At 32.9% G+C, this 18,712-nt stretch overlaps 1 protein-coding gene across 1 annotated transcript in view; it reads right to left on the bottom strand.

The window, feature by feature from the left end:
• Positions 1 to 4,858: 4,858 nt before the first annotated feature.
• MUC19 (mucin 19, oligomeric) overlaps positions 4,859 to 18,712 on the bottom strand; it is a 45,476-nt gene continuing 31,622 nt past the window's right edge. The window contains exons 25-30 of the mRNA XM_051962437.1: positions 17,600 to 17,725; positions 16,606 to 16,747; positions 15,709 to 15,740; positions 13,728 to 13,769; positions 7,941 to 7,994; positions 4,859 to 4,962 (exon numbers count right to left, since the gene is read on the bottom strand). Of these exons, the coding sequence (XP_051818397.1) occupies positions 4,859 to 4,962; positions 7,941 to 7,994; positions 13,728 to 13,769; positions 15,709 to 15,740; positions 16,606 to 16,747; positions 17,600 to 17,725 (500 nt within the window). The remainder of the gene's footprint in view (positions 4,963 to 7,940; positions 7,995 to 13,727; positions 13,770 to 15,708; positions 15,741 to 16,605; positions 16,748 to 17,599; positions 17,726 to 18,712) is intronic.

Genomic DNA, 18,712 nt, shown 5'->3' with positions numbered 1-18,712 from the left:
ATTTGTTTTATTTTGGTTCTGATTTTTTTTCTCAACATGATTGATAAAGACATTTGTGTTACAAAATGTAATCTTATTATTAAACTAATTTTATGCACACATACACACAGACACTCAACCTCCTCCCCCCCCCCCCACACACATACATATACACATCAAACTACAAGGCTGGAAGAGAGAGATAGCAAAGATCCCTGATATCTGTGAAATGGGCTTCACCTGGAGGGGCTTCCCTGAGAACTGCCACTGCCAGCTGTTGATCTTTCCTTAGTGGTGCTTTTAGCTCTGTTTGTCTCACTGGCTCCTGAGGTCGCTATTATTTTTTGGGTTAGAGCAGAACGGGAGAATGTAATATACAGATAGTGGTCATGGAATGGTCACCTGGAGTGGAGATTCCTTTAAGGCAGCAGACATGGAACTATTATTGCGTATTTGTCCTTTTTCATCTGCTGAAGTTATGGCAAGGTTGTGTAAAAGGTGATACAAAACTTTTGGTTTTTTTAGGCTTTTATATGGTTGCTGCTATGTTCCACTTTCTATACATCTATTTATTTCCACTCATATGGTTTCTTAATTCTTGTAGATCTAGAGTATCATTATTTCAGTGACTTCAGCAAGTTTTCCAATGATTTCAGTGGTGAAAAGTAAATTCATCCTGAATCCATTGAGTTCCCCTGAATTTGCTGAATCCTTACATCTCTTTTGACAGTCTGTGAGATATATAGAGCTTCGTCTAATGAAATAGGTATTGTATGAAATTTTTGCAGGTCGACTATTGGGCTAAGAAATGCTTATGTTTTCTGCCTTGGTGCCTATTGATGTTTTTTTTGTTTTGGTCTAGACTTCAATAATATCTTCTTTTTGGGACAAAAGAGATAGGCAAAACAGAGACTTGTGTAGATAGGCAGACAGTGCCCCCTTTGAGGGATAAAGATATGGTATTCCACCCCCAAGCAAATAAAAGAGTGAAAAAAACAAACATGGTTGAGGAAGAGGAAATGAAAATAGGGAATGAATTTTTTGTAGCACTTTTGCAAACAGGAGAAGATCAGCTCCAAGCCTTATCATTTCTTTTTAGTCTTCAATACATTCCCACAGAGAACACAGAGAGTAAGAATTGGAAAGGCTGGTTTGCATTTTCTCAGATCACCTCAACCAATACAAGTCTAGTTGCCTTGCCAGTGTATGCTCCATTGCCAAACAAATGAGTTTTGTCCTTTTCTGAAGCTAGCATGGAAATGAGAGTCCCTTGGGTAGTAATTTGGTCCTGGCCCAACTGACCCAGGCTCCATCAAGAACTACGCTGGCTGGAAGAGATACCAAGTGTTTAGCACTTCTATGAAATGTCACTCACCTGGAGGGGCTCTTGTCGAATTATCACTATCAACTGTTGATCTTCCAGTAGGGGTGGTTTTATCTCTGTTTGTTGGATTGGTTCCTGGAATCAGGACTCCTTCTGTGATAAATATATGGATATTTAGATGTATAGCTAATGGACATGGAGTAGTCTGGATTTTGAAATTCTTTTGCAAATATGCAGTCTATCTCTGATGGCAAATTTCCACATTTGACTGCCCAGTCAGTTTAGAGTCTTCATGTATATTGCTACTTTCCATATTGCCTTATTGATTACCTAATGAGTTATTTTGTCATGGTCACTTCTGAAAAATTTTCCAATTTTTCTTTCCTCAGTTACCTTCATTTGGTCTTCCAAAGGTTTCCTTGCTTCCTATTGACGTTCCACTTGTTGCTACAACAATTATGAAAAAACTCATATCAAAAGAATGTTTTGTCACTCCTTTCTGCACATTCCCTAAACTAAGTATATAACTTACACACCTGAATTGCTCAAATCATATATGTTTCTGTGTGTTTGCTTGTGTCAATGTGTGACATAAGTCTAATATGTTCTGTATTATAAAACCAAATGTTCAAATGGGTAACTTTGATTCAACTGTGAGGAAGAGTGTCCTTGGAAAGTTAAGTAATTTATTTTGCAAGGTGAGTGAAATGTAAAATGTGGAGGAAATATAGTTAAAAAGGTTTTATATGTAGCTAAATATGTTTGATCTACTCATGAAAGGGATCTTGCTTTAAACTTCTGTGATTGTTAGATCTGAATGCAATTTTCCCATACCAGACAACTTTAAATTACGTTTAAAATTCAGCAGTAATAAGATTGATAATTTTCATATGGATAATTTCTTAATGCAATTAACTGAATTTATGTCATCTGAATTTTTCTGTCTTGTTTAAATACATGATATCGTTTATAGTGGTTTTTTTGTTTAAATTCTCTTATGTACTGAAATTTGAGAAACTATTTTAATAGAAATATTAGACAAAGCAACTTCTTTTTAACCTAGATGTTTTTAGATTTTAAATATAGCTTTTAAAAGAACATGATTAAAAAACTAGATATTTTTGAAAACTGTTGAGGTAGGAGGCAGAACCAAGATGGCAGAGTAAAGGCAGGAACTCACCCAATCTCTCTGAACTGCTCCAAATTCCTTTAAATAATAACTCTAAATAAACCTTAGAATGTCAGAACACCCCAAAAGACAGAGTAGAACAGTCAAAGATGATTTAGAAAGTCAGAAGAAATGGTCTGTGATACTCAAGTAGAAGTCCAGTATGCAGTCTTGATGAAATCTGGGCCAGTGAAGCCCTGCTCCTGTCTAGGCCAATAAAGCAGGAATAAGTCTGGGAACCTCTGAATCAATGATACTACTGATGATTTCCAGACTTCTCAACCCAGAGACACCAAAGAAGACTTGGAAGGTCAGCAGAAAAGTTCTGTAGCAATAGGGTAGGAATCCAGTTGGCAATCCCAATGCAGACTCAGCCCTAGCCCCAGCCTCAGTACCAGGAAAGTGGGACCTCTGAATCAGTAGCAGCATCGGTGGTTTCTAGACCTCTCAACAATGATATAGCAAAGATGCCTTGGAAGGTTGGCAGGAAACTTTGTCAGTAGAGTGAGAGTGCTTGGGAAACCAGATCAAGAGGAGGTGTAGGCAGTGGTCATAGTGGCAGCTTCCTGAAGTCTCAGCTCACAGGAGATCACTTCATTGGCACTAAAGAAGAACTCTCTTGTTTTAACACAGTAGATCTTATAGCTACAGTGGGATAGGGACACTCCTCACAGTTCCAAGGTAGAAAAGAGTGCTTGTGGTTAGATTCCTAGAAGAATCTCTGAAAACAGCTGCACAAAATCCCTGAAGCTTGGGACAGTGTATCCTCCTGCCTGGAAACAGAGGCCTACTTTAACAAAGAGTTAAAAGATTAGGAAAGTGAGCAGACAACAGAAAAAATTTCTGACCATACAAAGTTACTATGGTGACAAGGAAGACCAAAACCATACACTCAGAAGAAGATTACAAAGTCAAAATTCCTACATCCAAAGCCTCCAAGAAAAATAAGAATTGGTCTCAGGCTATGGGAAAGCTCAAAAGGGATTCTGAACATCAAATAAGAGCAATAGAGGAAAAAATAGCAAAAGAATTGAGAGTGGTGGAAAAGGAAATACAAAAAGCCAATGAGCAGATTTCCTTAAAAAGCAAAATTGGCCAAGTGGGAAAGAATCTACAAAAGCTTACTGAGGAAAAGAATTCCTTAAAAATTAGAATTGAGCATATGGAAGTTAATGAAATCAAGATACTACAAACAAAATTTTTTAAAAAAGGAAATATTTTGAAATATCTCATTGAAAAACAACTGATTTGGAAAGCTGTTAGAGTTCAAATGTTGGAGTTCTTGTTTTTCTCAAAGCACAGCCGATTTAGAGGCTTAGAGCCCTTCGGATGTCTCCAAATCCAAAGGTTCTGTCCTTCAGCCTCTGCCTCTGCTTTCTTCTGCCTCCAATCAACACAGAGATGGAATGTCTCTCTTGACTCCTTCTGGGGAGCCCAGCCACCAACTACAGTGGTGTGAGATGAAGATGAATATGGTTGTCCACTAAACTCTCCACTCGTAGCTTTATCCTCTGAAAACCCTTCGTTTGCCACCAGAGTCGCTCCTCTCGAGTCCAGCTGAACTTTCTTCCGCGACCAGCCAGCCAAGAGGAAATAATGTATTCTGCCATAGAGCCCTCATCGCTGGCCTTTTATCTGACTCTTCTGAGAGAATGGGATTATAGGTTTTCTCCCATAGTGCTCTCTGGCCCAACGAGCTTCAAGGGAGATGTAAACTCATTGAACTCCAATGAGTAAAGGTGTGAACACAAGCCTTGTATTAATTAGTTCTACTTAGTACCTTGTTTCAGGTTCTGCCCAAAACATCTTCTTGTAAGATTAGATCAACTCTAATTAGTTAGCAGTTAGTAAGGATTCCAACAGAAAGCAGATCCAGGAGAAATAATCTTGAAATTATTGATCTACCATCAGGTAGTTATGATCAAAAAAGAGTCTAGATATCCCAGAATTTTTTGTCATCATGCCCAGGTGGTTCTTGAGCTGAGACAAGCATCTGCTTGTCCAGACCACGTTTCAGTCATGAAGCTCTGCTATCAATCAGATTTACCTCATTTTCCCATTATCCCTTCATTGCTACAGCAAGAGCTCATTCTGTAGGAAATAGAACATGTTTCAAAGCTCAGGCTCACTGCAGTATCTTCTCAGTATCAGAGCATATCCCAGGATGCGTGCTTATTTTTTCTCCTCTAATAGAATAAAGATTTTTTTTTTTTGCTTATAACCACTGTTAGCTCTTTGATTTTATTTTGTTTTATTTTATATTTTTCAGCATTAACAGTAGTTGTGATGGCCTCTGTGATAACTCTAGTAGGTCTTTTTTCAGAGTTTACCACTAGTTGAATAATCTCTATAGATCTTTTGTCATTTATTTTGGGGGGTTGACACAACTAACCTTCAGTAGTTCCTCTGGAGCTGGTGCTGACTGCTGCTGATATTCCCATTGTGGTGGCTTCGACTACTTTTATCCCACTGGCTTTTGTAGATGTAGTTGCTTTTAGGAAACAGGGAAATAGAAAGATCAATGGCAAAATAATGGTAGAGGGTGCTGAAAAAATGATGGATTGGAACTTTTTATGTAGGTACTTACATGTATACTTTTGTGTGTACTTACAAACACACATAAACATGTATGTGTTTAGAGTTATAAAATTCAATAAGTTGCAAGGTATTATAGTGATGAAAGGAACATACTGGGTGCAGAGCAATTGTAGCTCAGTACACTACCTTTGTTGGGATTTCCAAGAATGACAGTTGTTGCTGATACTGGCATACTAGTGCTTACAAAAGCGATGGGACACAGATTAGGTGGGAAAGATTATATTGGTAAAATTCAACACTGGCAATCCTAAGAGAAACAGAATTTCTTGAATGTGTCTGGAAGTGAGTACATCCACGTTACACAAGATGAGAGAGAAGGAAGGACAAAGACATGCTTCTGGGGCTGTGCAAAGAAAGTATAAGGGAGGGAAAATGTTCTCAAATTGGTAAATAATTGAGAAGGAAGAAGAGAAGGGAAGAAGAGGGAGAGGAAGAGGATTTACTCCCAAATGGCTACTTGTTCTGAATTGGAATCTTTCAAGGGATGAGCTCTTCCTTATACTGTTCTAGTCATTCTAGCAAAGCTTGATATAATGCATAGAAAATAGCCAGTCCCTCTCTCCATGAGCAGATCACAACCAATCCTTATTCGTCTAGAATCAGAGGAAGGCCCCATATCAAGGCTTCTTTATAAAGAAGAGATAAAAGAATACCCATTTTAAATTGGTTGTAACTCAGAAGCTAATGAGGAGATACAGAAATGTTGATTCTTATGTCCAGGCAATAAGTGCCAAGAATAAGGAAAATGAGAGTTGATTCATTGTCTGACTCATGGATGACAGCTCCTGGGAGCTGGGATACAGGACAAAAAAGGATAGAATGCAACTAACTGTTGTTAGATTGGGCCAAAGAAGGAATTCTGTAGATGTTCATCTTTCTGGTTCTTCAGAAAGACCCAATGTGTAATAAGAAAATGTTGAGGTCTAACTAGGTGTCAGATACACCTGCTATTGCCTTGATTGGATCCATCTGAGCTGCCACTGACTGCAGATGATGATGTTCTTAACAAGATGATGTTTTCAGTTATGTTTTTCCCACTGACGCCTATGGATGTGATTGCTTTTCAGGCAACAACAGAGAGGTAGGTGGTGATTGGAGGTAGGTGGTGATTGAGTAGCAGAGGACAAATGAAAAGTGATGAACTGGTCTCTTTGCACAGTTATATATTTAAGATCACAGATATGTACCTTTGGTTAGATGGAAGTATTTAAGTGAATAGATCTGTATGTATATATCTGCATGACTATATAAGCTACAATCTTGTATTATCTCAAGGATTAGAGTAATAGGGAGGGTTAAATAGAGGATTTTATAATTGAACCTCCAAGTGATAGAGAATCACTAGAGTTTATTAAATTGAGAGTTGCCTTCGTCAGCCCTACAGTTTAGAAACATCATTTTGATAGTTGTGTGAGAAATGATGAAAGTGGGAAAATTTGTAGCATGGAGACCAACCAGCAGGCTCATTTAAAATCAAATCATGCATTGAATAAAGCCTACACCAGAGTATTGGCAATTAGAGGGAAGAAGAAATCATACAAGAGAAATGTTATGATGGTAAAATCAATTGGTTTTGGGAACAGATTAGATATGAGATGTTGAAGAGTAAGGAATCAAGGGTAGCACTTAATACATAAGCCTGAGTAATGGCAAGGTTAGTGGTACTATTGAATGTGTCTGGAAGTTAGTGTATCCCTATTCACATCATAGAAGATGAGAAAGAGGAAAAAACAGAGACATGCTTATGGAGATAACCAGAGAAAGCATGAGGGAGGAAGAATGTTTTATAATGGATAAAGAATTTGAGAAGAGGAAGAGAAAAGGAGGGAGAGGAAGAGGATTCATTTCCAGATAGCCATTCCCTTTGCTGGAATTTCCAGGGATGAGAGATAGAGATGAGTCTAGTAATGTTTGCAAAAAGAATGGGAAATAGGTCAGAATCCAAGGTCTTTCTATCATGAGCAGAACATTGTCAAGAACCAAGCCATTATTGATCTTCAAGTCCAAAGGAAGATCACTGCATAGAGTTTCAGGGACCCCAACAATTTGGTTGCTAGGGTAAATCCAGTGGCCATTACACCAACCTCAGGAACTCTCTTTGGTTTGATGAAATGGAGAAGAGAGCTGTTGGCTGCTCCCTTCCTTCATTTTTCATAATTTGGCAGTATGGCATGAGTTTGGGGAAAGAATGTCCAGTAGTAAAGTTGCTTGAAAACCCAAGCCAGTTGTGAACAAGGCTTACTGACTTAATATGGATTATCCATTACCTGCTGCTGAAAATGTATCTCTTAAATAACACAGGAGAAAGTAAACAATGAACGTCTTAGGATCTGAAAGATGGGAAAGTCTGTGCTGACAACACCCAATAAAGGAAATCCCAAGAGAAACAGAACGTGTGTGTGTGTGTGTGTGTGTGTGTGTGTGTGTGTGTGTGTAAGAGAGAGGGCAGCATGTTTGCATCACTGAAAATAAAAGAGAGACTTGCATTTGAGCAGATGGAGTAGAAGAGAAGGAGAATTATGTGCTACAAAGTAGAAAGAGGAAGGAATTGAAAGAGGAGCAGGAAGGGGTTTCAGCTCCAGGTGGCTATCTCCTCTGTGCTGAAATTTCACAATGTACTGATTCAACCTAAAACTGTCCCAGTTGTTCCTGGAAAGGTTAAGGTAATGGATAAGCATGGCAGGATCCCTTTCCCAATGAGCAGAGCACACACCACAACTGATCCTCACAGATCTAGAAGCACAGAAAGGTGCTTCTCCAGGCTTCCTTACAATAAATAGATTCACACACACACAAAGGCAACATTGACACAGATCTTCCTATTAAGAAACTTACATTTGACTAAGATGCACCACTTGCCTATTGATTTACCTGTCTGGAGATTTCCCATTGTAATAGTCGTGTCCATTGTTTGCCCACTGGTAACTGTAAGGGAAAAGGAAATGAGTCTAATTTACCATTATCTAAGTCTGTGTAAGTACCAATCCATGATAACATAGAGGTAATGGAAGCCCTCTCTTAGGGATTCCTCTGGGGAAATTCTTGGGAAAGTTAATTGTTTTCCTGTGATCCTTTGCTATTCCACAAACCAGGGAAATGATGACTATCTGACAAATAACAATGGCAATGACCTGGGAGTCTTATTTTATAGCATTAAATGATATAGAAAAAAAGTCTAGCACTTACCTAATTTACTTTCAGTGACTTGACTGGCTAGTGATTTAGTGGTAGCTTCTGAGGAAGAGAAAAGAAGAACAATATTAAGGCTTTACTATTAATTTAATCCTTTCACTAAAGTCAAACTTCTCAAACATTTTGATGCTCTAAAAGGACTGATGGTAGAATAAGGAAATTTCTGAGGGACAATTTGCTAAGAGATTTTTTACTTAGGATGATGCCTTTTTTTTTTTTCTTTTTTGGTGAGGCACTTTGGGTTTAGTGACTTGCTCACATCACAAAGCTAGTAACTGTCAAGTGTCTGAGACCAGATTTGACTTCGAACCTCTTGACTCCAAAGCCAGTGCTCCACTTAGCTGCCACTTAAGATGGTACCTTTTGAGCTGGTGATAATCTGAATTAATGATAGTGTGGTATTTCCTAATAAAAAAGAAAAAAATCTAAGAATAGAAAAGTGACCAATTTACATGTTCATGATTTTGGCAAGGGGTAATTCAGCCAGAAGGCAATATAACAATATTAGCCTTTTACCACATAAGCATGTCAGTTCTAACTGAAGCAGGGCACTGAATTTTCATAATAGAAAGATTTAAGTTCAGGGGAATCAAGTTAAGTTCATAAAAGCATGGACTCTATGATACTGTAATCATTTTGGTTAATGAATAATATACAGTTCTCTCAGAACTGGTTTACTGACTCATCTTAACCCCTTAGATTTCCGAGCTCTGCCTTACCTGGTTTCACCTGGCCTTACCTGGCCTGGCCCTTTGAATTATGTTTGTTATTACAGGATTTCAATTTCTTTCTGTCTAAGAGTTTTCTTGATCATTGGTCTATGTCAACTCTGTTTGGGTACATAGTTTTCTTAACTGAATTGTCATCTGTATCACTTCCCTGTAATGTTCTTAGTTTGTTTTTCTGGAGGTCTTAGGGCAGCCTTCGTTTCAGTAGAGCTATCACCACGAATATAGCCAGATGTTAAAGTCCAAAATTTTTTATTGTCTCCTTTGCCTGGTGCTCAGCTTGCTTTCTCTGGCCCTGAGTCTGAGTCCCAGGGCTTATGCTTCAGCCTCCAGCCACCACAAAGGTGGACGATGGAATGAATCTTGTCTCTCCTCCCTCTGAGAGCTTAAGCTCCCAGCTTATGTGTGCTACACTGGGTATAAACCAATCATTATATCACTAAGAAACCATTATTTGTTGTAAGATTAAATCAATCATAACTGAACTTAGAGAACTATTAAGCACCATGCTAAACTAGATAACCATTGTCTTTATCAATTCCACCGACTTAACACCTTGTAAGAAACCTTGTTTCAGAGTTCTGGTCCATAACACTCTCTCTTAGTATGATTACCTCAAGAACTCATATTGAGTGTTCTCTTTCTATATACTTTTGCACTTAATGAGATTTTCAGCTTTAATTGGTACAATTATCATCTCTATTCTTATAATTAAAAAATAGAATACATCAAATTCTACATAATATGTAAATTACATATACATTAAATAGATATGAATATTATATATATGTAATGTATTAATACAGAATATATTATAATATGTAGATATATTTGTATATATATGCTCTACAAATTTTGTACTAATATATTTGTATATTATAATATTATATACTATATTATGTTATATATTATCATATTATATTATTTATGTCATATGACATAGTATATGTTTGTATATATAAATAAAACATAATATATTATATAATATACAATGTATAATATATACATGATATAATACATACTATAGTATATAGCATATGTAACATAATTTATAGATATTTTATATGTTATATATTACATTAGATAACATATTTCATTAGTATATAAACTCCTTGATAGCAGGGATTGATTCAATTATGTCTTTGTATCCCTGGGACATAGTAGAGGTTTCATACTATTTGTTAATTAGTTGAATTATCTTTTGATTGAAAATTTATTCTTACGTACAAATAGAGAATTCAAGTGACATATGGACAAGAAGCTACAGAGAAAATAGAGGCTGGACTAGTATGTGTTCACTATTTTCTCTGAAGAGTTTTTTTTTTTTTTACATTATTATATATTATAATCCGATTTATTTTATTATAGATAACACATGTATAATAATAAATACATTATATATACATTATATTAAGTATGAATACTTTATTTTATATATACATTATATTAAGTATGAATACTTTATTGTTTACGTAAATACTATATTATTATATATTATTTATTTCACTTAAAATTGATTGCAAAATCTTGTTTCTAACCCCACGACATTTCTTATTTCTCTTGCTTTCTCACTATTACATAATCACCACCTTAGTTTATGCACTTGTGAACTTTTTCCTTATTAGTGCCCTACTCTCAAATCTTTCTTTGGCTGCAATCCAGCCAAAATAATTTTCCTAATGCACAGGTTTGACTTTGTCCTCAAACTCCAGGGGTTTTCTGCAACTTCTAGGATCAAATACAAATTTTTCCTTTTGGTATTTACAATTTTTTACAACCTGACCCCGATCTACCTTTTGGGAATAGTTAGATTCTTTTCCTTAATCATCTTTGGAAATAAACCCACCAGTGTTATTGCTGGATGAAAGGGCATAGGTAATTTAATAATTATTTGGGCATGATTCCAGATTGTTCTTCAAAATAGTTTTGGATCAGTTCACAGTTCTACCAATTGTGAATTGGCATCCCAATTTTTCCATACCCCCTCCAATATTTGTTGTTAAATGATATCTAAAGTTTGCTTTAATTTGAATTTTTCTAATCAATAATGATTTAGCACATTTTTCATATGACTATAAATTGTTTTGATTTCTTCATTGGAAAACTGCCTCTTCATGTTGTTTAACCATTCATCAAAATGGGGAATGATTCATATTCTTATAGATCTGACAAAATTCTTTACATATTTTAAATATGAGACCTTTATCTGATAAGCTGTCATAAATCCTTGCCCCCATTTTCTGCTTTCCTTCTAATATTGGTTATATTTATTTTATTTGTACAAACCTTTTAAAATTTAATGTAATCAAAATCATTCACTTTATACCTTACTTTGCTTTTCACCTCTTCTTTATTTATAAATTATTCACTTATTCATAAGGCTGATAAGTAATATGTTCCATTTTTTCTAATTTTCTTGTTCTCTTTTATTTCTAGGTAATAAATCCATTTTGACTTTTTCTTGGTAAATGGTATATGATATTGACCTATGCTCAGTAGCTGTCATACTACTTTTCAGCTTTCTCAACAATTTTAACCAAATAATGAATTCTTATCCCCAAATCTTGAATCATTACACTTGTCAAATACAAGATTATTATGTTTATTTCCTGCTGTAAATTGTATGTCTACCCTTTTCCATTGATCTACTTTTCCATTTTTTAGCCAATATGAGATAGTTTTGATTATACTATTATATAGTTTAAGATCTGATACTGCTCAACCTCCTTCCTTTAATTTTTTTCATTTTTTCCTATGGATATTCTTGACTTTTTGTTCTTCAAAAAGATACCCATCTCTTACTATTTCTTCTTATAAAGTTTTGTTTATGATATAGAGGGATGCAGGTGATTTGTGTAGATTTATATTTTATATTCTGCTTCTTTACTAAAATTATTGTTTCAACTTTTTAATTTAGTACTTAGGATTTTATATCCTATATAGGATTTTATAAGCATATCATCATATCATCTACAAAAGAGATAGTTTTATTACCTCATTTCTTATTCTGATTTCATTTTTCTTTTCTTATTGTTATTGCCAAGATTTTTAATGCAATATTGAATAAGTTGCCTTATTTTAGACAATGAATAGCCTTATTTTAGATCTAATCTTACTGGAAAAGCTTCAAATACTTGCTGATGGTTTTAAATAATTTTTTTGTCAATTTAAGAAAAAATCCATTTAGACCAGTATTTTCAAGTGTTTTTTAATAGAAATAAATGTTGAACTTTATCAAAAGCTTTTCCTGCATCTAATGATAAAATCACGTGATCTTAAAAATTATTGACACGATTTTGTTATTTACAAATTTGTGATTTTATATTATTATTGATAATGTTAAGATTTTCCTTATGTTAAACCATTCTGTATTCCTGGTATAACTCTTGATAATAATGTATATCTTTGTATGTAGTATAATCTTTTACCTAGTATTTTATTTAGGATTTTTGCATCCATATTTATTAATGAAATTGATATATATATTTTTTTCTATTTTAACTCTTCTTGGTTTAACATAGTATTTCATAAAAGGAGTATGACATATAATTGGCAAAATAAACTTCTTATAATTGCTTTAAATTCACTTCTGTTAATAGGATATTCACAGTTTTAATTGTTAATACTGGTGATTTGATTTTCTTATCTTTTAAAAATTATATTAACAAATTATTTATCTGTTTTATTAATTTCCCTCTCCCATAAACCCTAGTTTTATTAATTAATTTGGTAGGATTTCTTATTACTCTCAATTTTATTAATCTTACCTTTAATTTTTAGGATTTTCAATTTAATGTTTAACTGGAGATTTTAAATAATTTTTAAAAACTGCATATTCAATTCATTAGTCTGCTTTTTCTCTATTTTATTGATATAAGCATTTAAAGATATAATTTTTCCTCTAATCAGTGCTTTTGTTGTATCCTATAGGTTTTGATATGTTATCTCATTGTCATTCTCTTTAATGAAATTATTGATTGTTTTTATGATTTGTTCTTTAACCCACCCATTTTTAAAAAATTAGATTGTTTAATCTCCAATTAGTTTTTAATCTATATTTCTTTGGTGTACTCATTAAATATGATTTTATTGAATTATAATCTGAACATGATATTTTTAATATTTTTGCTTTTAACTATCAAGTTTTTATGTATTAATATATATGTATAATAATAATACCTTTGTAAAGGTACCAGAGTCACTGAGAAATAGGTATATCCCTGTCCATTTCCCTTCAATTTTCTCCACATATATATCCATATTTATTTATCTACCTACCTATCCACTGACTCAACCAGGGTTTTTTTTTTTTTATTGTTTTTGTTTTTGTTTTTTTTTGGTTTTTTTGCAACATTGCAAATAACACTATACTTGGTACCATATTCACTTCAAATTTCATGATTAAAATGGCTAATTGTGATGTTAATTAATAGAAAATTATAATGTTCTGAGAATATAGCAACTCCTAGAATAGTCATTTTCTTCAAAATGAGGTAGGGGAATATAGATATCTAAAGTATAGACAACTTTTTAAAAGGAAACTCTCTTCACTATAATCTTAGTTTGAAAGAGGTCTTAATTGTTTTTTGCTATAATTTAGTTAATGAAAAAAAGTGAATAGATCAATACTATATCAGGAAATCAATACCATATCAGGAAATATTCCTAAAAATTATGGTTGACTCAGTTTATCTGGGCATGTCAGCTACAAAGTATTTCTATTCATATCAGTTTTTACCTGATTTGGTACTTAATGTTGTACTACTTCCTGAAGTATAGACTACTTAGGAAAACAAATGCTTTTAGAAAGGAAATTACTTGAATATGTCATGCCACGATTATAAAATAGTATAGAGAAATATTAGTAATAAATATCTGAACGTGGTCTTTGCCCTTCTGAAAGGGAAAGAAAAAAATTCTACCTTAAAAACTGCATTTCAGATGGGTATCTTAAAAATTTTATATTTTTATAGCTTCCAATATTTAAAAATCATATAGCCAACATTGGAACTATTTACTAGTTTTCAAAGATCAGATACTAAAAAAAAATTCAGCTTTTTGTTAGACTGGTGAATATGCTTTTAACTGAAATCATTACTAACAATACAATAGATTCTTAAGTTAAAGTTGAGAAATTGTCTATTCTAGACAAATTAATCAAATTGCCTGAAGTCTCATAGCCAATAATTACTGAAGCAAAGAATTAAACTTGGGTTTTTTAATTGCAAATTCAGAGTTCTTTGTATTATGTCACACTGCCTCACTGAATTCAAAATCGATATTTCAATAATTTCTGAAATTTTCAAATCATATTTTTAGTTCTTCTCACTAAAACTTTATAAAGCATGTTGTAGTAAAATTGGTGAAAAGCAAAATTGGAACTAAATCTCAAACTTTCTAATTTCCATTCCTATTTACTGATATTTACTCATTTTCCTATTTATTCATATTCCTTCCAATAGCAATCATCCATAAATATAACAATCTATTCTGTATATATGTTATATATGTGTATATATAACATATATACATAATATTATACAAAGTAACATTCTATAAATCTTATTGGTCTGTATGCTATGATTTGAACAAAGATCTATTTAAGTTTAAAACTACATTCTGACAAATTAATTTGAAAAAAGATTGTGTGGACATAATTGAAATAATCCTATAGAAGAAAAATCAACCAAATAAATTTTTAGGGGAAAAATTGTCAATTGCTTTTATTTCTGTACTATAAAATTGCACTCTGGTGTTTTATAACTCAACAAAGTTTTCTTCAATGGAAACTTTCATTTCTCTGTTTCATTCCACTAGGGTTCACATTTTTAAGCCAAATTCTGAATTCTAATTAGAAATCAAATATGGAAGGTAGATATCACATATTTTAAATATACAAAATGTAGTGATCCTTTATCATCTCTCCCAGTTCTTTTTATATATTACTTAATAATTTTTTTCAGTACATTGACTGTTCCAAATTGTTCATCACTTTGGTTTTTCTTATAAAAAAAGAATGTGCAATAGCAAACTGAAAAGTACTTAGATATAAATATATGAAGCATTTACCTGAACTTGTCAAAGCAGGACTTGTAGTAGCTTCTGTAATAATCACAAAGTAGCAATTAAAAGCAATGAAAAAATATTATTTTCAGGTTTAGAAACTGTATCTGCCATGACATTTTTATTCTTTTAATTTTTTAGAAATGAAATTTTCTATGCTCAGCAGAAAATAAACAAGGAGTAGCACAGAAGTAAGGAAGATATCAAAACATTTGTTCACATGGCTGCATGTCACTCTTAAATGACTCTGTTGTGGACTTGGTCACTCTTTCTATGCTGTTCCCTATTCACATTTTAGAATACTTTGATTGATAATCAGATTCACAGCTTTTGCATCATGGCTTCCAGAGATAGTCCAGTAGGGGAGATCCTAGGTAGTAGGAATTCATTTCAGCAGCAATTCATGTGTCAACTACCCAGAATAAAGGAAAAGAAGGAAGCTAGAAAGGAAAATGGCTTTGGGAAGCAGACTACAAAGCAATGGCAAGGAGATAGCAGAGATATATTGTAAATCATGTGCATGTCCACTTTTAAATTTTGTTTTTACAATGGGTTGGATAGTGTGCATATTTTCTACAATGTATGAATTTTTGATGGGGAAAATTCATCATCTATTCTTTCATAAGCCAATTGGAAAAAAAAATGCAATTACTCACCATTGCACTGTAATTGTCCTGCTATGCAAAAACTGAAAGTTAAATTAAAAAAATAAGAATGATAATTAAAATTCCTCCTCACAAAAATAGACTTTTAGAATATATATTCTTTCACTTCTAAATTACAGTCAAAAAATAACTTTTGCCTAATATTGAAATACAATTGAAGGCTCTACCCTCAAAATACCAGCAATAGTTTCCTCTTACCACTGAAGAAGAAACAAAACCACAATTTACAATTCACGTCTACAATTACACTACATAAGATTCCTAATTATTTCATGGATGCTCCTTATTAAAAAGAGAGTTTAAAATAAAGAGCAGGACATGAATTTAACTTCTGCATTTTCACCTTTCAACACCATTCTGTCTTTTGACTGTGATAAAATATAAGCTATTCGATTTGCTTCCCTGAAGCCTTATTAGTATCATATAAAGTTTGGAATATGATGTGTTTAACTAACAGACTTTTGTGAAATGTCTCCAGTATTTATCACTATAAAATTATATTTAAGAAAGTTATATCCAGATGAGATGATATAAATATTCAAGAGATACACAACTAATAATTTATTTTTTTAAAAACCTGCCATTTGGTTTAATGAATATTATAATTGAAAATGATATGCATTTGTCTGTACTACACATCAAAGATCTGAGATTTCATTTATATGAGAATTCTATACACCAATACTGACAATCACTCATTTATTTAATCATGGAGAAACATAACCACTGTCAAAAGAAGTAGTGAATATCAAAGGAGGGATTCAAAGTCAAGTCTTCTGACACCAAATCTATCACTCTATGTCCTATTCCAAATGTATTCAGTGCATTACTTTTGAATTAAAATTTCAGATGGAGAATTGAGTATTAGAAAAATAATAGGCACTGTACCATGTTCTTCCACATTCATCTTCAATCATTCCACCTGCTGGTATTACATCATTGTAGAAGCAGCTGCAATCTGATAATTTGACACACTTCATGGTGTTTTCATCCAGATAGGGGGCACTGTCAGGGCATTTAGCATAGCAACCTGTATATGAAAATTATTGAATTAATTGCAATTCTATTGATATCACCATGTATAAATTTATTAGGTAAAGTTAGTTATTCCATGGCCAAATACAGATGATATTAAGATGTTAAGACTTCACATATATTAGAATTTATAAAAGCAACAGGACTCAGAATCTTTCCTACAAAGCTTCAATTAATAGAATAATAAAATTATAATTTAATTTTTTTTCATTTCCAGTATCACTAATGAGCTTTCAAAATTCTTGCAACAGAGAACATATTCTTTTGTGATTGATTCTAGAAGTATGATGGAATCATCATTCTGAATAGCAGTTATTATAGATGGAGATATAGAAGATATAAACAATTGCTTGAAGGTTTAATAAGCCCATTTCATATTCTGGATATGTTGGGCTTTTGAATTCTTGATATAAACTTGTTTTATTTTGAGTTGTATCACTCTCTCACAAAAAAGTGTGGCTATTTTATTTTTTTGTTTCCCTTAAAGAATTTATTAAAGGCAAAATCCATCCATTTGACAGGTGGTATAATGGGTAGAATGTTGAATCTGGAGTCTCAAACACTTTCTGCCTCAGTTTCCTCATCTGTAAAATGTAAACAATAATAGCATTTCCTTCAAGAAGATTGTTGGGAAATTAAAAAGAATAGTGTACATAAAGCATTTTGCAAATCTTAATATGTTACACAAATGCTAACATTGTATTGCAAAAGATATTTTTATTTTTTAACCATTATTTGTTAGGAAATGAGCAAAATAGATTTTGTAAATAAATTGTTTATAGTACCTTACAGTTTATAAAGCAAGACTTCTTTATGTTCCACAGAAATTTATCAAAAAATTCCTTACCTTCCAAAAGAGTAGCAAATTTTTGTCCAATAAGATGATCTTTGCATGTTTTTGCTTTCACTGTTCCACAGGGCTCATAATGCCAGCTGCATTCACCAGGAGCATTGTAAAAATCACAATAGACAGCTGTAATTGAATTATGCTGAATTACTTTCATATGTGGAAAGATAACTTTAATCTTTCATTTTTTCATAGATTTTTCAAAAAAGTTTTCATATGAAAAAGATAATGAATTTATACAATATTTCATTCATTCATTCCTACTTGATTCCTCTGCCTTTATTTTCTAAATAAAGATTATCTTTAAGATAACACATGGGGTAAATATAAGATGTTCTAAATATGTTTCTAAGTTTTGCTTAAAACTGCACTAAGACTTATCATTTGAAAAACTGAACTTTCCTTTGACCAGAACAAAAACTATAATTTCTTGACCATTAGAAGCACAATTTTTAAACTTAGTCTCCATTTTATTCAAATTGACCTGCTAGCTACTCATTGTACGTGATATTGTATCTTTTGCCTTATGCTCTTGCACAACTCTCCCTCCCACTCTCTCCCACTTTCCCAATCTGGAATGTGTTTCCTATTACTCAAAGAATTTTCAAGACTAAGTCAGATGCTATTTCCTACATTAGGCCTTTCTAGATTTTCCAGTCATTACCTCTCTTTCCCTCTTGAAATTGTTTTGTATGACTATATTTATTTCTGTACAATTTGTATCTCTCAAGTGTAAGCAACTTGAAGGCAGAAATAAATTTATATTTTTCTTTATATTCCCAAAGCTTAGCACAGGACTGGGCCTCCAATAGACATTCAATAAGTGTTTAATGAATTGAATTATGTAAAAAGCTTTCTAATAGTTTTAACTTTTAATGAAATGAAATGGAATTCACTACTTATGATAGAGATTCAGAGATCCAGGACTTTACTAAGTAATAGTATTATCTACAGAAGTACAAAGAGTGCTTATTGATATGATATATATGTATATATATATATATATTATACATATACACACATATATGTATGTATGTATTCATATAGACATGTATTTGTTTCTTGATATCCAGGTATTCTGGATCACTGTCAAAATGTTCTCACAAAAACAAC

The sequence above is a fragment of the Antechinus flavipes genome, chromosome 5 (assembly GCF_016432865.1).
Source record: "Antechinus flavipes isolate AdamAnt ecotype Samford, QLD, Australia chromosome 5, AdamAnt_v2, whole genome shotgun sequence".
NCBI lineage: Eukaryota > Metazoa > Chordata > Mammalia > Dasyuromorphia > Dasyuridae > Antechinus > Antechinus flavipes.
Note: the sequence above shows the minus strand (reverse complement) of the source record. Positions and strands in the feature narration are given on the sequence as shown.